The sequence below is a fragment of the Heloderma suspectum genome, chromosome 10 (assembly GCF_057233095.1).
Source record: "Heloderma suspectum isolate Gila_16-S chromosome 10, 16-S_ref, whole genome shotgun sequence".
In the NCBI taxonomy this organism is placed as follows: domain Eukaryota; kingdom Metazoa; phylum Chordata; class Lepidosauria; order Squamata; family Helodermatidae; genus Heloderma; species Heloderma suspectum.
Window position 1 is genome coordinate 31,914,183 of NC_139467.1, and position 23,096 is coordinate 31,937,278.

Here is a 23,096-nt window from a genome sequence, read left to right on the forward strand (position 1 = left end):
TGAGCTGGAAGAATTCTAACTAGCCGTTAGACCACAGGCTTGTTCAACAGGAGTGTATTCTGGAAGTATCTCAGGCGGTAGCAGGCTGAGATCCCACCACCATTCTGCCAGGGGAGAAGCACATCCAGTATTCAAGGACTCTCCTGGGCTTTCAGGAGACAAGTGGAGTTTGAATCCAAGGCTTAAGGCCTCTTTTTGGCATTCATGGAATTATTTTTTGGTGTGATTCTGTAAATATGGAAAACATTATGGACCAGGTGGATCTCTCTGTGATTTGCTTTCAGGATAATACCAAGAGTAGGACCTAATAGAAGCATAAGAGGCCACTCAAATGATCCTTCCAAAAATGTTGCATGGATGACAGTTTCTGGTAGCTATTCCTCTTGTATGTACTCATGGATCCTACAAGGAGTCATCTCATAAATGCCACATGAAAATGTTAGAATTATCCTTCATTTTGTCAAACTCTGCCCCCTTGTGACTACATGAAGATAGTTATGATATTAGCAAGGTGCCAGTTTAAAGCTGCATCTGTAAATATGGAACTGTATGCTAGCTAAACATGGGCACTATTGTGAGGAATTTCCGGTGAGCGATTATCAAATGCCCATAATAGCGTCAGCACTTTAGACGAAGTTGATGTAGCAGAGAAAGATGGAAAGTGGGGCTATTCCATCAGCTCTGCTAAGAGGCCAGCTCCATCAAACTCTTATAAGAACTCATGCTTGAGGGCAGTATCCAATGGGACACTATCACTAATGTAAATTATGATACGTTAGTGTAAACAACTTCTAGAGCAACGACAATAGCACTTGCTGGTGTGATGGGTTTTCTGGGGAAATCTGCCGCACCACCAAGCACTATTGCCACTGAGCTAGGGGTCATTTATGTTAGCACAATGTAATTTACGTTGGCGCAATGTAATTTACGTTAGTGCAACGTAATTTAGCAGTAGTGTCGCACTGGATACTGCTCCGAGTTTGCTTTTCTTCCCCTTCTTTCCTCCTCATTCTTTTTTCCTTTTGTGTTATGTCTGTTTGATTGTAAGCCTACAGGCAGGGACTGTCTTGTTTTCATTGAGCATATGTAAGCCACTCTGGAAGTCATTTTGGCTGAAAAGTGGGGCAGAAATGCTTCAAACAAAGAAATACTAGCTCCATGTTCAGACACTGAGGTCTGACATTTTTCTAGGGCTGGGCTGAATGAGGTGGCTGCCTCAGGAGGCAGATTGTGTGTGACATTAAAGGGCAGGAAACTACATTTTTAGTGAGGGGAAGGGGGATGTGGATTCTCTATCTCAGGCAAAAAAACGTCTTGGGACAGTGCTGCATCTTTCAGCATTTCATTGCTAGCTTTGCTTTTTTCCCCACTAGCTTAGCTCTCCTACCGCTCCACTGACTCTTCCTATTGCTTCCATCTTTCCAGGTCCATGTTTTTGCACAGGGGTATGTGTTTGTGTTGTTTCAGTAACCCTCTCACAGGAAGGAAGAAGCAGCCACTATCTCAGCCTGTATGGACACTTCCTGTAGTTAGCGCCTCCCTTTGGGAACATGGGTTGAATTCCCTCTCACTGAGGGTAGTGGGCCACCTGCATATTCCTGGCACCCTGGCTGCTTCCCTCTTTTTCTCCCCCTGCATGAACAGCAGCACAGTTCAGGAACGGAAGGCAGCCATGGCAGAAAAAAAGGAAACACCCCTCTTAATCCCACAATTCACAAGTAGAAGTGCGCTTCTTTATTTTTTTTACTTCTATAATTGCTGTCCCAAACACACTTCATCTCAAGGCAGCATCTCCCAGTACTCAGAATAGCTGCTAGCCAGTTTCTGTCCCCACCTGAACATGATTCAGGTTCACATACACAAACCAACATGATTCATGTTCATCTATTAAGCATTTAGGTACAGAGTCAATTCAGGAGCAAGTGTCTTTACCTGGGGTAGAATGGTCCACAAAGCACTGCACAGCAGTTGGTGAGGACACTTTTATGGCTGTAGGGATTGGCAAATTCAGAGCCTCTCTTATTTGACCATGCCCCTTTGAGCTACAATTCAAAAGAGATGAGCTGGTTAGGAAAGACCAAGGGAGGGGGAAGACAACAAGAATCCTTTGTTGGGCTGGCCTAGAAGAGTATTTCCCTTGTTTTCAAGAACCTTTCCTAGTTATTGACAGTGAATTATTTCCCAGCTACTGTTATCCAATTAATCACGCAGCAGATTTTAAAAATACTATTATTTTTAGTACAAGCATTTAACCAAAATAGTGGATAGCAACTGCCATCTTAGAAGAAACGTTCTTCCTTCTCTCCCTCACAAAAGGGAATGGCTTCTAAGGTGGGGCTTGATGCAACACAGGTGGGTATCATCTAAATTTTAGATTCTAAAAAAATAAGGAAGTAGGCTTTCCCCCCTTCAGAATGACTATTTATTCATAAACAAACATATGCAGACTTAATAGCTTGATTGAAAGTCATACAATTAACTAAAGTTTCATTAAGTGTGTGACTGCCACATCACAATACACATTGGCTAGAAGTGATCAACCAGGAGTGAAATTCTTTTGATTAGACATGATGTGTTCCTTCATCTAGGCACTACAACGGCATAACCAGCTCTTTTACTGCAAAAAAAGGAAAAGAAGAAATCCTTCCCTTGTTCTATATACTGGAATATAGGAATGTTTCGACTCCAAACATTACACTGGCACAGCTGTGTAATGAAAGGAGCATTCTGAGTGCCATTGTTTGCTTCCTTAAGGAATTAGTTTAAAGTCCAAGTAATGGTTGCTTGGCCTTTCTAGCTTCTATTCGTTGAAAGGAGATGCAAATACTCATACTCACATCCTCATTGGTCGTCAAGTTGGAGGCAACTAAGTAAGTGTGGAACCCTGAGAGGCCAAAAATAGACCAGACTGAGAAAAAGCAGATCACCAATTCCAACACAGTTGAGTGGAGAATCAAGGAAAGAACAACACATGTGATTAGGGAGAGCAGAAACAAAGATCCCTTCCATCAGACTACCATCTGAGCCACTTTCAGCATAATTTGTCATGGAAAGGTGGCATCCATCATTAGTTCACTAGAAGAATACCCATTCTGTACACAAGGAACAGGAATCTCCAGCTATGTATTTGTAGTATTTGATACCCCAGTCATAGAATCATGGAATCATAGGGTTGGAAGGGGCCTACAAGACCACTGAGTCCAACCCTCTGCTCAATGCAGGAAGCCTGATTCCCAGGCAGTCTCCCATCCAAGTACTAACCATGGCTGACCCTGCTGTCAAGGGCTCCTTGGCGGCCTCTTTCAGTCTAATCCAGTAGCCAAGTCCGGACACAGACGAAGGGATTCTTTTCAAAGCTTTATTCCTTTTTTACAACTTAACAACTTTACTATTAGCGACTAGCTATGAGCAGCAGAGTACCTATGCCCACAGTTGGAACAGTTGGTCCCCGTTTGAAGGAGAATCACTGGCAGACCCTGAACTTATGGGCTAGGGAGAGTCCCTCCCCTTTTCCCTTGGATCCTCTCGGTGCAACTGTTGCTTGCGTGCCAACAGGGCACTACGCCTCCTTTCCATGCCCTCCATTTGGCGCCGCTCCCTGCATCGACGTCGCGCGTCCAGCAAGCCCTCTTCCCGCGCCCTCTCACTCCCGGGACCGCTATCTATGTCAGGAATGCCAGTGGGAGGAATCTCTGCCAGCTGTTGGCCCTGGGAAGGATGAGCGCGCTCCTTTCCCAGGAGCGGCTGCTCCACCTCAGAATCAGAACTACTCTGGGATTCTATGGGCTCAGTGTCCACCCTGACACCTGCTTAGCTTCCGAGATCAGGCGCATCCAGCCCTTTGCTCGCCTTTAAAGGATTCTCAGACTGGCTTATAGGAAAAACTAAAACCCACAAACAATAAAGCAAATAGTAGAAACAGAGTAAAACAGTGCTGAGTAAAACAGCACCGCCACATCAACAACACACAGATTTAAAGAGGCTTGGGAAAATAACAGTCTTCACCTGGCACTAAAGACATACAGATGTTATGCAGAATCAGATGGACACTTTTGCAAAAGGAAAACAGACCATGAATGAAGATCATGGCTCAAAGAAAAGGATTCTTCACCTATGTCATAGGGGCTATGAGACAGCCTTATGCTTTCCCTGCATGAGTGGTCATGAGTGTTTGACTATTTATTACTTTGGGTTTTCAGAGAGCACCTCCAAGGATGTTTTAGATTTTAGAATCCAATATGCTAAACTAGCTCTTTTTCAGTCCGGGGGAGGGGAAGGGACATCAGATACTGAAAGGATATCTTGCTGGGGTTGCTTTCAAAACAGCAAGGAAATCATTTCCCTGGGAGCCTGCAAAGAAAAGAGAAAGAGGCATGGAGTTGAAGAATGCCATTTTCTATCTCTAACCAGACAAACATGCAGTAGGTCACATGATACCAGCAACTCAGAGCTGTTCCTGACACCCAGGATCTCATGAAGACAGAAGTGGCAAAGCAAGTTTTGAGCGATACTGGATAGGTTTGCCCAAGTTTCATGTAATAATGTGCATATGTAAAATTATTTTTGTTACCACCCTCTGGCCTGGTCTCTGAAGATCTGAGATTCTTCCCCTCCCCTCTGCTGACTGAGAGATCTGTGGTATATGGCATTGAAAGGTACCCTGGTTTTGGAATGTGCTCAGCCAGATGCCTACCAACACAGCTAGAGACCTTCTCACCTAGGAAGTACTTTCCTAAAAATTATACTTACGCAGGGCGAGATGGGTGATGACACAAGCAAAGATGAAGGCTGTCAGGAAGGAGAGAGAGAGGATGAAGGCATAGAAGTATCGATAGTTCCGTTTCCCCACGCAGTTGCCCACCCAGGGGCAGTGGTGATCAAACCGTTCTGGGGGAGGGGGAAGACAACAAGGAGACAACATTAAGATGGCTGACATCCCATACACCCAGAGGATGCTCGGCAAAATCATTGATCTTAGGACCAGACCCTCTTTCTGCTAATATAATAAAAGTAATGGTGTTGTTGTTTTTAAAAGAGGGGGGCTGTAGCAATTTTAAAAGCAGGGGTGGGCAAATTGTTGCCCTCCAGATGTTTTGGCCTACAGCTCCCATCAGCCCTAGCCAGTATAGCCAATAGTGAGGGATGATGTATCTCACTTTTGCCTGGATATGGGCTTATCCTTCCTTGGGAAATTCACTAAATACTTTGGCTTGGATTCAATTGGCCTTTGGGAGTCATTTTCTAATACCTCACAATTTGAGATGTAAAGCTGAATGAAATGGGGGAAAGAACTCATTCACGCTGTTTTTCCAGCCAGAGTTGACGTTTTCATTCAAAAGGTTAGGATGCCAAGTTGACCTGTAATTTGCACACACACTAAATTTTCCAAGACTGGATAACATACCTGACTTGACTGAAAAAGCTAACAAACAGAAGGTGGGGGATTGGGGGGAGAAGAGTCAGCCTTAATGCAGGCTTTCCAAAGGTCCAATGGATAAATTCTTCTCCGACACTTGGGACTACTTTCATACTTAAGTTCTCTTAAGATGTGTGTAGCGAAGTGGCAGGCAAGTGCACAACTAATTATTGTCAGTGTGTACAGTTATGCATCTGGCAAACCTCATGGGCATAGGAGTGTATGTATGGAAAATGAACTTGGGAGCAGGACCCCGGGGTCTAATAAAACAGGCGTAATTGATTAATTGTAGGAGTTTGGGTTGATTACATTTGCATATGAATAAAGCAACAGTTGTGAAGAAAAAGCAGACTTTGTTTTATCACAGCAGGCACCATCTCAGAAGTCATTCCATGTGTGTGTGCACAGGTGTAAAAACATGAGAATGCCTCTTCTAAAGAGACACCTGCCACCTCTGCAACACTCACATTAAAAATAATTAGCATTAAAAACACGCACACACTGCTAATTATATAATTTAAATTGGTTAATCTAGATTCTAACCAACCAACTTTACGTTGCAGCTCTACTACCAATTAACAGATATTCTTGGAAGTAAAAAGGAGATTTCTCTTCAGCTAGACTGACTGGTGATCCCATAAGGATTTTGCCTTCCTTGAGCCATGGACTGGCTTTTTATTAGGCAACTGCTTTATCTTATACTGTTGCTGCTTGCTGATTTAATAATAATATTCTAGTAACAGTAATAATATTCTGTCGTCTGGATTACTACAACACATTACATGTGGGGTTGCCTTTGAAAAAGATCCAGAAACTTCAGCTAGTCCAAAATAGGGCAGCAAGACTGTTAACTGGTCAATGTGATCATATTATGCCAGTACTTTTCCATCTGCGCCGGCTGCCAGTCCACTTCCAGGCCTGATTCAAAGTGCTGGCATTAACATTCAAAGCCCTAAACAGCTTTGGGCCAGGTAACTCGAACGATTGTTTCTTCCCATATACACCTGCCTGGACCGTAATATCAGCTTCAGCAGTCCATCTCCAGGAGCCCCCACCAAAGGATGTGAGGGCCTAAGAAGAGGGCCCTTTCTGCTGTGGCAACCCAGTTACAGAATAAGCTTCTCAGAGAGGCTTGCCTGGGCCTTACACTGTGCTCTTTTTGGTGCCAGGTGAAGACCTTTTTATTTTCCCAGGAATTTTAGTTTTTCAGTTGCTGTTTTAAATCTGGTGCTGTATTTTAAATCTTGCACTGCTGCTAGGTTCGATTTGGTTATTATTTTTTATACTGTAGTTTTAAGCTTTTATATTGTATTTTACTGTCCCGTATTTTACAGTTTCAATTGTTGTGAACTGCCCAGAAAGCTTCAGGTATTGGGTGGTATAGAATTGTAATAAATAATAACAGAAGTATCTTACAGATGCCTCTGGCATAGGGCTTCTTATCTTTTTGATTGTGGCAGACTATAATCGCAAAGTGGGCTTATCTTTCTGGGGAAATTCAGAATATACGTGGGATTGGGTTAGATGACAATTCAAGTCCTTTGCAACTCATGGTTAGAGAAAGCTTAGAAGGGATCACAGAATCATAGAATAGTAGGGTTGGAAGGGGCCTACAAGGCCATCGAGTCCAACCCCCTGCTCAATGCAGGAATAGAAGTCAAAGCATCCCTGGCAGATGGCTGTCCAGCTTCATCTTGAATGCCTCCAGCGTGGGAGAGCCCAATACCTCCCTAGGTAACTGGTTCCATTGTCGTATTGCTCTAACAGTCAGGAAGTTTTTCCTGACGTTCAGCTGGAATCTGGCTTCCTGTCACTTAAGCCCATTATTCCATGTCCTGCACTCTGGAATGACTGAGAAGAGATACTGGCCTTCCTCTCTGTGACAGCCTTTCAAGTACTTGGAGAGCGCTATCATATCTCCCCTCAGTCTTCTCTTCTCAAGGCTAAACATGCCCAGTTCTTTCAGTCTCTCTTCATAGGGCTTTGTTTCCAGGCCGCTGATCATCTTGGTTGCCCTCCTCTGAACCCTCTCCAGCTTGTCTGCATCCTTCTTAAAGTGTGGTGCCCAGAACTGGACACAGTACTCCAGATGAGGCCTAACCAGTGCTGAGTAGAGGGGAACTAGTACTTCATGGGATTTGGAAGCTTTACTTCTATTAATGCAGCCCAAAAGAGCATTTGCCTTTTTTGCAGCCACATCACACTGTTGGCTCATATTCAGCTTGTGATCAACAACAATTCCAAGATCCTTCTCGCTTGTAGTATTTTTGAGCAAAGTATTACCCATCTTGTAACTGTGCATTTGGTTTCTTTTTCCTAGGTGCAGAACTTGGCATTTATCCCTAGTAAATGTCATTCTGCTGTTTTCTGCCCAGCACTCCAGCCTATCAAGATCACTCTGAATTTTGTTTCTGTCTTCCAAAGTATTAGCTATCCCACCCAATTTTGTGTTATCTGTAAATTTCATCAGCATTCCCTGCACCTCCTCCTCCAAGTCATTAATAAAAATGTTGAAGAGCACTGGGCCCAGGACTGAGCCCTGCAGTACCCCGCTCGTTACCTCTCCCCAGTTTGAGAAGATCCCAGTCCGATCTTGTAGCCAACTGTGGATCCACCTGATCTTTGTTTCATCTAGCCCACTTTGAGCTAGTTTGCTCATCAGGAGATCATGGGGCACTTTGTTGAAAGCTTTGCTGAAGTCAAGGTATATTATGTCTATAGCATTCCCACAGTCCACAAGCGAGGTTACTTGATCAAAAAATGATATCAGATTAGTCTGGCAGGATTTGTTCTTGACAAATCCATGTTGGCTTCGAGTAATCACTGCATTGTGTTCAAGGTGCTTCCAGATGGATTGCTTAATAATCTGCTCCAGAATTTTCCCAGGGACTGATGTCAGACTGACTGGTCTGTAGTTCCCAGGTTCCTCCTTTTTGCCCTTTTTGAAGATAGGGACAACATTAGCCCTCCTCCAATCAACTGGCACTTCACCCTTCCTCCATGATTGCTCAAAGATAATAGACAGTGGTTCTGAGAGTTCTTCTGCCAGTTCCTTTATTACTCTAGGATGCAGTTCATCTGGCCCTGGAAATTTGAACTCATTCAAAGTAATTAGGTGTTCCTTGCCTATCGATCTCAAGTTGCAATCCTGCCCCTTCAGCCTGTACTTCGCCTTTGCCAGGGGGGTCATAGACCCTCTTTTGGGAGAAGACTGAGCCAAAGTAGGAATTGAGCACTTCTGCCTTTTCCTTGTAATCTGCTATCATTTTCCCATCCTTATTTAATAGCTGAACCACCATTTCTTTCCTGTCTTTTACTATGCATGTATCTTAAGAAAGCTTTCTTGTTGCTTTTAGCATCCCTCGCTAACCTCAGCTCGTTCTCAGCTTTAGCCTTCCTGACGCCATCCCTGCAATTCTGTGCTACCTGCCTGTACTCTTCCTTCGTAGCTTGGCCTTCCTTCCACTTCCTGCATGGGTCCTTTTTTGTTTTCAGGTCATCTCTCAGCTTTTTGTGAAGCCACATTGGCTTCTTCTATTGTCTTCCACCTTTTTTTCTTGTTGGAATTGTTTGCGATTGTGCCTTGAGAATTTCCTTTTTTAAAAAACTCCCACCCATCTTGGACTCCTTTTCTCGTTAGAGTCGCTTGCCATGGGACCCTACTTATCATTGTTCTGAGTTTATTAAAATTGGCTTTCCTAAAATCCAGGGTACGCATTTGGCTACACTCAGCTTTTGCTTCCCTTAGAACCAAGAACTCAAGTATAACATGGTCACTTTCCCCCAGAGTTCCCGTAACTGCTCCTTTACCCACTAAGTCATCTCTGTTGGTTAGGATCAAGTCAAGGATAGCCAGTCCTCTAGTTCCTTCCTCTACTTTCTGTAGGAGGAAATTATCAGCAACACAAGTCAGGAATCTCTTGGAGGGGCCATGTTTTGCAGAATTTGTCTCCCAACAAATATTGGGGAAATTGAAGTCCCCCATTACTACTACATCATGCTTCCTTGAAACTTTGGCAATTTGCTTTTCAAAAGTTTCATCTTCGTCTTCTCCTTGATTGTAGACTCCAACCACCATGTTCCTTTTATTCTTTGCTCCATTTATTTTAACCCAGATGTTCTCGATGGGGCTACCAAGCTCATCCTCCTGTATTTCTGTGCAGAGATACGTATTTTTAACATATAGTGCAACTCCACCTCCCTTTCTGTTCCTCCTGTTCTTTTTGAACAAGTGATATCCTTCAATTGCTGTATTCCAGTCACGGGAGTCATCCCACCAAGTTTCAGACACCTATCAAGTCATAATTTCCCTCCTGTATTAAGAGTTCAAGTTCGTTCTGTTTGTTTCCCATACTCTGGGCATTAGTGTATAGACATTGAAGACCATGTGCTTTATAGTCTGGCTTTCTTCCTACATGTTTCTGAAGACTATTATTAGGAGCTATTAGAGTTGTTCTCTCTGTTGTGGTGCATGGGCCTTCATCCATTGTTACCCCCAACTTTACGTCTCCCTCCCCTGTAGGATTCAGTTTAAAGCCCTCCTGATGAAGTTCTTCATGCTGTGGCCAAACACATTCTTCCTAGCCTTTGTGAGGTGCAACCCATGCCTTGTCAACAGTCCATCTTCTAGGAAGTATAGCCTCTGGTCCCAGAATCCAAATCTCTCACGCTGGCACCACCTTCGTAGCCAGTCATTCACCCGGAGTATTTTTCTTTCCCTTTCTGTCCCTCTTCTAACTACTAGAAGGATGGATGAGAAAACTATCTGGGCCCCAAAGTTCTTGAGTTTCCTTCCCAAAGCTTCAAAGTCTGAAGTGATTTCTTCTTAGCTCTGCTTGGCGGTACCATTTGTTCCCACATGGATGAGAAGAAAGGGATATCTGTCAGTGGGCTTTACGAGTGCAGGCAACCCTTCAGTCACGTCTCTAATCCGTCCTCCTGGGAGACAGCTTACCTGGCAAATCCATGGGTCTTTGCGACATACTTGGGTTTCAATCCCACAGCAAGGAGTCTCCCACTACTACTACTCTTCTCTTCTTGTTGTTGTAGGCCTTGGTTTCATCGCCTCTACTTGACTGACCTGCATCCTCTTGCTCGGTCTCATGCAGGTTCCCCTGTAATTCTTCCTCTGCAGGCTGTCCTCCAGTCTCATCCTCAAGTACCTGGAAACGGTTCCATAGCTCCACTGCCTCCACTGGTGCAGAGTGGCTTCTAGTTCTTCTGCTCCTGTCACCCTTTTCCAAGGAGTATGTTCCATTTCATTTTTCCTCACCTCACCATTTTCCTCTTCTGCCTCAGCTTGCTGTTGCTCTTCTAGCTTCTGTTCTTCACTTTGCTGCTGTAGTTCCACCATTCTGTCCAAGAACTCTTCATGTTCTCTTATTCCCTGGAGGGTCGACAGTCGCCGCTCCAGTCCACTTACTTTTTCTTCCAGCAGCATGATCAACTTGCACTTGTTGCAGGTGTAGGCCATGTTGTTCTCAGGCAAGAAAACAAGCGGAACTAAGGGCATCTCTACACCAGCCTAAAATCCTGCATTTAAAACAGGGCTTTCTGCTTCCGTTTTAAATGCAGGATCACAAGCATTTGCCTTTTTTGCAGCCACATCACATTGCTGGCTCTTTTCAGCTTGTGATCTACAACAATTCCAAGTTCCTTCTCGCTTGTAGTATTTTTGAGCAAAGTAAACCCCATCTTGGTTTCTTTTTCCTAGGTGCAGAAGTTGGCATTTATCCCTATTAAATGTCATTCTGTTGTTTTCTGCCCAGCACTCCAACCTATCAAGACCACTCTGAATTTTGTTTCTGTCTTCCAAGGTATTAGCTATCCCACCCAATTCCCTGGAGGGTCCACACTCGCTGCTCCAGTCTTCTTACTTTTTCTTCCAATAGCGTGAACAACTTGCACTTGTTGCAGGTGTAGGCCATGTTGTTCTCAGGCAAGAAAACAAACATGACACAAATGTTGCAGGTCACCACCACTGGAGAGTCTTTTCCTTCCATAGCCTCTATTCCCTTTTTGTGTCTAGCTTTCTGTTTGTTCTAGAGTAGCCTGTGCCTGGTCCTTTACTCACTGGAGGTTAAAAACTGGTATGGAAGTGCATGTTACAAGAAAAAGAAATTTTACAAAAGGAAAAAAAAACCAGAAAAAATGAAAACGAAAACACACACGAAAAAAACACGTTAGGGGCCTCCCCCGGCCAACTCCTGTTTGCTCTCCCTGTGTGCTCACTCTGATCGCTCGCTCTCTGGGAGCTTGCTTGCTTCTATAGCCCTAGACCAGCTGGAGCAGCTTCCTCTGCTCTGCTCTGCTCTGCTGGGAGGCGGGAAACAGACTGAAACTTCCTGCCCACACAGCTGCTGGGGGTACTCAGGCTGCACCCTCTCAATTCAATTGGAGCTCTCAGGAGCACCTGGTGAGCTCACAGCCATGCAGAAGGAAAACGACAGCCCCCTGGGCTTCCTCCAGCCCACTTACCTCTTTGTCTTTGTTTCCTTTGTCTCCTTGTCTCCTCTTCCACTGCAACTCCCCTGGCCAACTCCTGTTCGCTCGCCCTGTTCGCTCGCTCTCTGAGAGCTTGCTTGCTTCTATAGTCCCTAGCTGGATACATTGATTGTGTTTGTTTCCCTTCCATGCTATTGTTCATTTGGGCTATCAACAACACATTGCAAATGGCACCTTTACAATCAGGGCTCCTTCACATGGAGCTTCTATCCTGGGATTGAGATTGCTTCTTCACAGTAGTTTGCAGGCAAACTCTTTACATGACACTGTGGTAATTCAAAGCATCTCCTCCACGAAATGCCCTTTGTTCCATTTTTAAATACATCACAGATGAGCTATCAAATACCCCATTGTGTTCCGCTTCAGTTTCCTCCGTGAAAAGAGTAAAACTGGCAAGAAGAGGAGTGAGATCAATGAAAGATAATGGAAGACTCAGATACAAGGAGAAGGAGGGGGTGGGGGGAAAGGAAGCACGTGAAAAAGGGAGTCATTGTGATCCTGCATTTAAAACAGAAGCAGAAAGCCCCGTTTTAAATGCAGGATTTTAGGCTGGTGTAGAGATGCCCTTAGTTCTGCTCTCCTTTTGGTTCCGTGGGTAAAAAACAAAACAAAACACCTTAATAAGAGACTACAGATGTCAAGCTTTGGAAAAGACTTGGGCAACAGAACCAGAGGTAGAATAGCTGAACCAAAGCCTAATCAAATGGACAGTAGGTAGGGATTCTCTTGGAAACATTCCGGACACAGCGAAATAAACTTGTTCACCAAGAAGCAAAATGACAGGATCTAAAACTGAGTCTGCACTAAAAAACAAAAACAAATAAAAACCCAGCATGGTGCAGTGACCAACCCCTGGTCACCAGCTAGTGTCACCAGAGAGCCGCTTTGAAAAAAGAGTGGGGAGAGGCAGGCCAAGGCTCTAGATAAGAACATAAGAAGAGCCATGCTGGATAAGACCAAAGGTCCATCTAGTCCAGCATTCTGTTCATACAGTGGCCAACCAGCTGTTGACCAGGGACCTACAAACAGGGCATGAGCGCAACAGCACCCTCCCAACCATGTTCCTCAGCAACTGGAGGTACTGGAGGTAGCACATAGCCATCAAGACTAATAGCCATTGATAGCCTTTTCCTTCAGGAATTTGTCTAACCCCCTTTTAAAGCCATCCAAACTGGTGGCCATCACTACTTCCTGTGGTGGTGAATTCCATAGTTTAACTATGCGCTGTGTGAAGAAGTCCTTGCTTTTATCTGTCCTGAATCTCCCACCAATCAGCTTCATAGGATGACCCTGGATTCTAGTATTTTGAGAGAGGGAGAAAAATGTCTCCCTGTCTACATTCTCCACACCATGCATAATTTTGTACACCTCTATCATGTCTCCCCTTATCCTCCTTTTTTCCAAGCTAAACAATCCCAGCTATTGTAACCTTCTCTCATAGGGGAGATGCTCCAGCCCCTTGATCATTTTAGTTGCCCTTTTCTGAACCTTTTCCAGCTCTACAATATCTTTTTTTTAGGTGTGGTGACCAGAACTGTACACAGTATTCCAAGTGACATCTTCACTGAGCTGTCCACCACAACCCCAAGATCTCTTTCCTGGTCAGTTACCACTAGCTCAGATCCCATCAGGCTGTACTTGAAGTTGGAATTTTTTTGCCCCAATGTGCATCACTTTACACTTGCTTACATTGAACCGCATTTACCATTTAGATGCCCAATCTCCCAGTTTGGAGAGATCCTTCTGGAGCTCTTCACAATCCCTTTTTGTTTTAACCACCCTAAATAATTTGGTGTCATCCACAAAGTTGGCCACTTCACTGCTCTGGGCCAGGGACTCTCCAGTTGCTGTTCCCCAGGCTAAAAGTGTTGTGTTGTTTGTGGGAAAGTTGAATCCAAATCTCCCCTCAACCATTATGCTCAGTGGGTGGCCTTGGGTGCAACAGCCTCTTTGCCTAGCCCACCCCATGTTGACCTGCCAAATTCATATTGCAGTTGGATACAGCATGTAAATAAAATCAGTTCTATACATTCTTGCCCATTTGTCAGGGTTTGGGGGAGGCGCTAATTTACCGCTGTCATTGTCAGGTCTTGGGGCAGTGGAAAAGAAGGTGATCCATGGACACTGGTAGGCAGGCATATTTACACTTCGAAGTTAACCTGCTTTTTGAAGCAGTTAACTGTCATGCCCCACCCACCGCAAATCCTGGAGCAGCAGAATTTTGCGAGAGCGCTGAAACTGTCAGAAATCCCAAGCCCTCCGAAAGAACTACATCTGCCAGGATTTTGGGTGAGATGATGAGGACAATTAAACCCAGTTTGTATGTCTTACACATTTTGGAATGAGGGACAAGCAGAAACACAGAGCAGACAAGATCCCATTCACATTCATTCCAAGTCCTATTTGGCTCTCATTCTTTCTTAAGTCTTCAGCTGATAAATTGCTCATATTTTCCTCTATAACCACCAAGGCTAGAAACTTGCTCTCATTTTAGAGTCAGCATTCATGTCTGATCCAGCCTTTTTAAAAGTATATTCCTCATTTTGCAGCACAATCATAGCCAGGCACAACAGAAGACTCCCCAAGGCAAGGATTAGCCACCTGACTTCTACAACAAGTACTCTAGTCGTGTGGTGCCATCTGGACCTTGGTCCTACCTTCTCCACCACAAGATACTGCCTCCTCCAGTTTCAGTCTTGCTTAATACTGTGGCAGATTGCTGAGGAAAGGGCTTATGCAAGTACCTGAATACCCCACCTCATATCTTACTGAAACACCTTTGGAGGCTGCTGGCCTTGCCCTCCCCTCCTCAGGACATGGCTGTTCAGTGCCACTACATAACTCAACCTAATATTATGTCTAACCTCTGAGTCAGCTTTTGGGTCAGTAATTGTGTTCACTCTCTAGAACCTGCACAACTATACATGTAAATTGGCTTAGAAATCTGTATGCAGACTGGATTCTTCACGATTTACTCATTAGGCAGACAGCCTGAGAGTGAAATTGCACTACTCAAGCATCCAGGAATCTACTTGAAAAAGCTGATATCTTACCCAGACTTCCTCTTGCCCTGAAGCGCTATACATCCTGGCAAGAGTTAGTGGTTTGGGTGTGTCCAAGACTTTTGTTCATGTTTTGATATGCCTTTTAACGCTCATTCTCAACTACTGCATGCTACAGGAAAACTTCACCATTACAAATGCCTCAGGAATGGAAGGGATTTGGGGATGAAATTTCCTTTAAAGTGGAAACATTTTTGCTACTTGCCCGTCTCTTAAATTTTCAGCAACTTTTCATCACTTTCAACCTTTGCCCATCACCTATCCATACCTATAGACATGCAGCAGATCCTAGCATGCTTAGGAGCTCAGCCATCTCTCCCACACATACATACGTCCTCCCATTTGCCCAAGATGATGCTCCGCAGTCAGTGCAATGTGTCAGTCAAACTCCAACATCAAGGAACTCTATGTTCTGCTTCCAAAATATATGCAATGTGTTGGTTTGTTTAGTAAAAAAAGAGCCTCGTGTGGTGCAGAGTGGTAGGTGGCAGTATTGCAACCGAAACTCTCCCCACGACCTGAGTTCGATCCCAGCGGAAGCTGGGTCCCAGGTAGCCGGCTCAGGTCGACTCAGCCTTCCATCTTTCCGAGGTTGGTAAAATGAGTACCCAGCTTGCTGGGGGGAAAGGTAGTCACGACTGGGGAAGGCAATGGCAAACCACCCCGCTATAGTCTGCCATGAAAACGCCGCCGTAAGCAGCATCCCTCTAGGGGTCAGTAATGACCCAGTGCTTGCACAGGAGGAACCTTTCCTTACCTTGGTAAAACAAGAGAAGAAACACTGTTAATTAACTACTTGGGTCATTGCAATTTACATTAAAGAAACAAAAGTCATGTGCACTGAGAAATTCTACATGTGTTTTGTATCATGTATTCTTACTCCAACATTCTAGAAAGGTAGCCGGGTCAGTCTGTTGCAGCAACACAGTGGTGAAACCTAGGGCACTTTCAAGAGCACAAAGAAAAAGATGGAATAATGAAGCCCCACCAACTAGCCAATGAAAAGCCATGCCCAAAGCCCTCTTTACTCTCAAAGCCTCTACCACAGGGTAAAGTGTTTTGGACTACAATTCCCATATGCCATGGCCAATAGTCAGGTATTATGGCAGTTGTAGTCCAAAGCAACCAGAGGGCACCAGGTTGCCTACCCCTGCTCTACCAGATACTGCTCAGACCTTTCCAAACATTCTGTTCCACAGTTCAGTGTTCCAGAGCACTGAGACCAGGATGCTATTTTAGGCACACATATGCAGTGAGACTTTTGAACTGCAGAACAGTATCACAAGCTATTTTGAAAATCCTCTTCATCTTTTTTTGAAATTGCTTTTCATGTGGGACATGGAGCTGCTGTTTGAGAAACACAAGCCCCAAAGCCTCCTTTGGCATGTAGAAAGCTCTGTGGTTTTTTAGCTGGAAGAGATCTTTATGGTGTTAAATTCAAAAGTTCCACTTGAGCAATACACACAGACACTAGCACAACATACGTAGCTCTGCTCATAGCCTCACAAGCCAAGGGAAGAGTTCCTGTGATTGAAGGGATGTTTGGATGACCACTTAGGGCCAGTTCACACAGCAGCTTCTCTGTCCATGACAGCAAGCCTCACCATCCATGAGCACGCATTTGCATAAACAAATGTAAGAGGAAAACTAGACTATCACAGATATGGCAGACAGCAACTCCAGTGATTGTCATGGTTGGAGAATGAGCCACTGCAATCAAGAGGAGAGCTGTTAGTCATATCAATAATTGCCTGGTTTCCGCATTATGTATGTTTATGTGAGCTCATGCTCAAGCAAGGCTCGGATTGTTCATATGGAGAAAAAGTATCATGCAAACCAGTTCTTAGTGTGTATAGTTGGGGCACTGGCCCTATGAATTTTTACCTTTTTTTTTTTTTAACCCAAGCAACCCTATTTACATCTAAGAAGCAAGGGGATGTAAAGGTGTAAACTATGCTGTGCTCTTTTCCCCATATGGCCAGAAGACATTATATATTTTATTGTATTCTTAGGATGGCTTACAACATCAGAATATCAAAACAATTAAAATACATACAGCAAATAAAACAAATACAACAAAACATATGAAAGCAGAATAAAAGCAGAGAAAAGGATCAGGATTGAAAGATAAAAATGTTAAAAGGCCTGGGAAAATTAAAAGGACATTCCCTATTTAAAAGGCACCAAAATGACAAAGTAGGTGCAAAGTGAGCCTCTCTGGGGAGAGTACTTCACAGTTGGAGTGCCACCCTTGAGAAGGTGCACCTGCCGTGAACCACCTGCCACACATCACCTGGTGGGAGCACTCAGAGAAGGGCCTCAGATGATGATCTGAAGAGTCTGGGTAGGCGCACATGGAGACAGACAATCCTTCTATACATGTGCCTACCTGGATACTACAGGCATCATCTTAGACATGGCTAAGGCTAATCAGGGAACAGGCAGCTAGGGATGTATGACAAATTTGTTTCAGTTCATTTTTTCTCAGCATTTATCCAGTTTGCAGCAACTGGACCAAGCACGAACCCGAATGCAATCTGTGGTCAAAGTCTGTTCATTTCTGAGCTTCCAATGTAATTCATGGACCCCAAAATTGTGTTCAACAGTATGCATACATTTCCTAAATGCGCATGAAAAATCCATACTTCTGAAAAATGCATACAAGCACACTCTAATCAATGTGAGAAGAAAACATACATTTCAAAGATGCGCACAACTGATGCGTACATCTGGAAAAATGCACGTGAAAATACGCACACGTTTTCATGTGAAAAGAAAAAACAAAGATCGCAATCTGATACAGACACATGATGGAATGAGCTTCAAGGTGAAATTTGGAGTACTTTGACAAGCTTGAGTTTTGCTTGTATGTACATCCCTAGAGGCAGCACATGGTCTGCAGTCCATATAGCTTTGCTTCAGATGAAGCAGAAAGATTACTGAACAGCTGAAACCACAACCCTGATTGCCTGTAGGACACCTCACTCTGAACTTACCTACACAGTTGTCGCAGACACTGCAGTGGGAGGTCCTGGGAGGACGGAACATTTTGCAAGTATAACAGTATTTCAACTTCACCATGTATTTGTTTATAACTACTTCCATGGTGCGGGCAGGTGGTCGGTAAGTGGAGGTGCCAAGATTGTCTGTGAAGGCAAGAAAATCCACAAGTTAGACTCATGCCAGACTGAATCACAAGACTGGAGGGAATCTGGCAATCTTCCCATTGAGCCCCCTGCACAAAAGCAGGACCCATAACACTGACTGACCTCTCTTCACGATTATTGCATACCACCTGAACTATACCATGCCAGAAGTAGGAAACAAAATCTATTTTCACAGTGCTTCTTTTTAAAGAAATGCATTACTCCTCATGTCTAAACATTAACAGTCACACTGAATTTAATGACAGATGGAATGGATTAAGTTCCAAACAAACAATCCATGTTTGGAAGACTCACCTCAAAACAGAAAGGTTAGCTTGCCCATTTTGACCTTTCTCCATTGCATTTGTGGATGCTCATTCATTTACCTCTTTAGAAAGATAAACAGCCTGATCTTGTGCATGATTTCTCTAGAGCGCGCTGTGTCCAGTCCTTATGCCTACAAACCGGGCTGCAACATTCAGCAGTGCGGGTACCACGCTGCATGCAAGGGGAATTCAGAATTGTGGGATTTTTTTTTAAACTCAGGGGTGGACAGCTGGTAGATTATGGACCACTGGCCAATTTCTGGTAGACCACCCAGTATCTGCTAGTTGCTAGAATTCTTGCAAAGAACACTGGATTAGGTGGACTGTGGTCTGATCCTTCAAAGGCACTTCTTATATCCTGGACAGGCTTTGACATTTTCACTTACCATGGCGACTAGACTGCCTCCTCCTCCTCCGTCACAGGAAGCATGACGAGTCCTACTCCCACCTTTGAAACTGTGGCGTTAGGTGGGGATCATCCCAGCAGCTCCATGGCAATTCCCACCCATTCCCCAGGCCCAAGGTTGGGAGGAAAGTTTGGGGTTCTTTGGTGTGGCCCTCAAAGCATCTTGGCCAACTGGGAACAAACTGGCAAGCCACACCCCTTTCCTGCTCCACAGCAGGAAAGGGAGACCTGAGGTTCCTTTGGCTGCTACTTTGTGGGGGAGCTCCTCTGTCATGCAGCAGCCAAACCCGATTCTCTCTGCCTCTCTTTCCTACAGGAAAAGGAGCCCTGTCAGCCATTGTTTGATGAAGGCACATTCTGCCAAGCAGTGGCTGAAGAGGCCCTCCACCTCCCTTACCTGAAGGAAAGGAAGAGGGGCTTACTTGGCCACTGCTGTGCTGAGCAACAGCCAAGCTGTAAGGTCATGTTTCTGTAAGTCAGGAACATGGCAAACACAGTTTTTCGCAGGCCCAAAATTGTGGACCATTGACAAGAGTACATACTAAGGATCACGTAACACACATTAGTTGTGTCTTAACTAATAAAGAGATCCTAAGTAGGCACTCTAGTTTTTTTTAAAATGTGACATATATTAGGTAGTATCCAATGTTAGTCCTACATAGAGTAGACCCACTGAAATGTATGGGACTAACTTAAGTCTCATTCATTTCAATGGGAACTCTCTGTAGGACTAACATGGGTTACTACCCATTACTTGCCCAAGAAGGTTCGAGTAAGAAGACAACAGAAACAGTATTAGGGACCTTTAAAAAGCCTGAAAAGGCCCCTGGGCCTTATTTTTGACATTCCTGCTTTAAATCCTCTCTTTATAGAATTGCTGTTAGCCAAAGTTATAAACTGAGTTATCATGCAACATAAAACATGCCTACTCTTCTGTGCTCTAACCTCAGCTCCATTGTTTCCAAGCACTTCCAGCTAGCATCAAACTGTCAGACTAGAGCTAACTAAATGGGGGAAGCTGAACACAGCCTCCAGCCATCCCCCCCCCCCCCTGATTCTGTTGCACAGTAATTCTGAACAAGGGGGAAGAGTTTATTTTATTTAGGCATTTCTTAGCTACATTTTCTGCTGTGCATAGCACCCAAAGTGTCTTATAGGTTAAACATATATATAGAAAATCCAATTAACACAAATTAACACATCAAACACACAATATAAAACCACCGCCAGAAGCAAATCCAGGTTACTGTAAACTACAGATCATTTAAAATCATTTCATTAACTCACCTCCCTAGCAGCTCTAAGGGAATGGGGAAGCATATCAGGGAGGAGGCGTTCCCATAGGTACATAGGCTCCAGACAATTTAGAAGAGTAAAGAGTAACATCACAACTTTGAACTGGACCTGGAAGCTCCTATTCTGGATCAGGCAAGTAGTGCAGTTGGTCCAGAATAGGAGTAATATGCAACTCATTTGCAGCATTTGGCTTAGACTCCAACCCGTATCCTAACTTCAAAATGCACCTGGACAGTTTTTTGTCCTATCTGTATTTCATTCCTTACCCTTTCATTTCTACTTCTTTTCTCTAAATTAGCTCCCTATTGTATTTTAAGTTACAGTTCAATCCCATGTCTGAACAACCAATTACACACAGAATATATTGCCTTGGACCAGGGGCGTTGCTAGGGTCTTAAAAGAACGTAAACTTGCGCGTGCGTGCTCGCACACACACACACACACGAGTCTAAGTGCACATCTAATATATATGTGTGTGTGTGGTGCATGCATGCAGTGTGCTTGCGTGTGTGTATAGATTACCTACATACATACATACATAAGAAGTGTGCACTGACCCCCCCACCCCACTTCAACTCAGACCCCGATTCAGCATTTTGGAAAACATCCCACTTCTGCTCTGGCCAATTTGTAGTCGGACCACTTCAGCTCAGCACCAAACCTGAGTAAGGTTTGGAAAAATGAGTCTTTATGCTTCCTGTTGACTACCATGGGAAATTGGAAAAAAAATTAACTCTTTTCTCTTGGTCAGAAGTGGATAATTTCAGGCATAGTAGCCCCCTAGATGGGGATTACACCGGCCCAATGTCAGAAAAATAGGTGCAGGGTTTATATTATATTCCTCCTTGAGAGAGGGAGTGGTGCCTGCCGCTTTAAAAGAGGCGGTAATTAGACCACTCCTGAAAAAGCCTAACCTGGACCCAGAGGATGTTAACAATTATAGGCCAGTGGCCAACATCCCCTTCCTGGGCAAGGTGCTTGAGTGGGTGGTTGTAGGACAGCTCCAGGCACTGTTGAATGAAACGGATTATCTAGATCCATTTCAATTGGGCTTCAGGCCTGGTTTTGGAACGGAAACTGCCTTGGTCGCCCTGTGGGATGACCTCTGCCGGGAGAGGGACAGGGGGAGTGTGACCCTGTTGATTCTCCTGGACCTCTCAGCGGCTTTCGATACCATCGACCATGGTATCCTTCTGGATAGGTTGTCTGGGTTAGGAGTTGGAGGCACTGCACTACAGTGGTTCCGCTCCTACTTGGATGGCCGATTCCAGAAGGTGGTGCTGGGGGATTATTGCTCTGTGCCATGGCAATTGTGCCATGGGGTTCCACAGGGCTCTATTTTATCCCCCATGCTGTTTAACATCTACATGAAACCGCTGGGGGAGGTTATCCGGAGGTGTGGGCTGAGGTGCCATCAATATGCAGATGACACCCAGCTCTACCTCTCTTTCTCATCAAAACCAGGTGAGGCAGTGGCTGTTCTGAATCAGTGCCTGGGCACGGTAATGGACTGGATGAGGGCCAATAAACTGAAACTCAATCCAGACAAGACGGAGGTACTGTTAGTGGGTGGTTCGTCTGCCCGGCTAGGTGATATTCAACCTGTTCTGGAGGGGGTTGCACTCCCCCTAAAGGATCAGGTTCGTAGTTTGGGGGTGCTCTTGGATCCAGAACTGTCACTTGAGGCACAGGTGAACTCAGTGGCACGGAGCACTTTTTATCAGCTTAGGCTGGTATACCAACTACGCCTTTATCTGGACAGAGATAGCCTAGCTACAGTTATCCATGCTCTGATAACTTCTCATCTGGATTACTGCAGTGCGTTATACGTGGGGCTGCCTTTGAAAACGGTCCAGAAACTTCAGCTGGTCCAAAATAGGGCAGCAAGATTGTTAACAGGGACTGGCCTGCGAGCTCATATTACGCCAGTACTTTTCCAGCTGCACTGGCTGCCAGTCCATTTCCGGGCTCGATTCAAAGTGTTGGTGTTAACATTTAAAGCCCTTAACGGCTTGGGGCCAGGTTACCTGAAGGATCACCTCCTCCCATATGTGCCTGCCCGGACCTTAAGATCATCGTCAGCGGCCCTTCTCCGTGAGCCCCTGCCAAAGGAAGTGAGGCGGGTGGCTACTAGGAGGAGGGCTTTTTCTGCTGTGGCACCCTGGCTGTGGAATGAGCTCCCTAGTGAGGTTCGCCTGGCGCCTACATTGTATTCCTTTCGGCGCCAGGTGAAGACCTTCTTATTTTCCCAGGCATTTTAGCTTTCTAAATTTTTAGCTTTGCTGTTTTAAATCTGTATTTTAAACTCCTGCACTGCTGCTAGATTTTATTGTGGGTGTATTGTTATATTGTGGTTTTAATGTTCTATATATTTTAAATTGTTTTATTGTGTGTTTGGTTTTAATTTTTGTGAACTGCCCAGAGAGCTTCGGCTATTGGGTGGTATAGAAATTAAATAAATAAATAAATAAATAAATATTTTCTTTTAAAGGGAACTGCCAATAAATTTTTTTATTCCTTGGAAGAATTGGATAAAAATTTCAGGATTCACTGCTCCATCAGAGGAGATCATGTCTGCCAAATTTCAGAATGATAACCACAAGGGTTTTTGTGCAAGGGTGGCCTTGACATTTTGAGGTCTCCAAAAGAAGACATACATACCTCCCTATGTTCCTTGTGGACCATTGTTCTGAAAATTATAGACAGCCTACAGTTGTCCCTAAGTAAGAAACCAGCAAAGTTTCAGAAGGATAGGTGCAGCAGTTCATGTGGAAGGGGAGTTCTCCCATTTGAGGGAGGGCATGATTTGCTCTCCCTTCCATTCACCCCTTCCCCAACAGTTTTTGGGTAAATTTGTATGAAAATACACAGGTCATTAGAGGTGTCCCCTAGGCAAGAAACCTGCAAAGTTTCTGAAGGATATACATGTATTCTAATTTA

General features: G+C 44.4%; 1 protein-coding gene across 3 annotated transcripts in view; it reads right to left on the reverse strand.

Annotated features, from left to right (window-relative positions):
- ZDHHC18 (zDHHC palmitoyltransferase 18) overlaps positions 1-23,096 on the reverse strand; it is a 57,298-nt gene that overhangs the window by 9,078 nt on the left and 25,124 nt on the right. For all 3 annotated transcript variants that reach the window (XM_084815787.1, XM_084815789.1, XM_084815788.1), the window contains 5 exons: positions 17,979-18,128; positions 4,750-4,887; positions 4,302-4,350; positions 2,838-2,940; positions 1,933-2,042 (listed from right to left, as the gene is read on the reverse strand). In XM_084815787.1, coding sequence (XP_084671913.1) covers positions 1,933-2,042; positions 2,838-2,940; positions 4,302-4,350; positions 4,750-4,887; positions 17,979-18,128 — 550 coding nt within the window. The remainder of the gene's footprint in view (positions 1-1,932; positions 2,043-2,837; positions 2,941-4,301; positions 4,351-4,749; positions 4,888-17,978; positions 18,129-23,096) is intronic.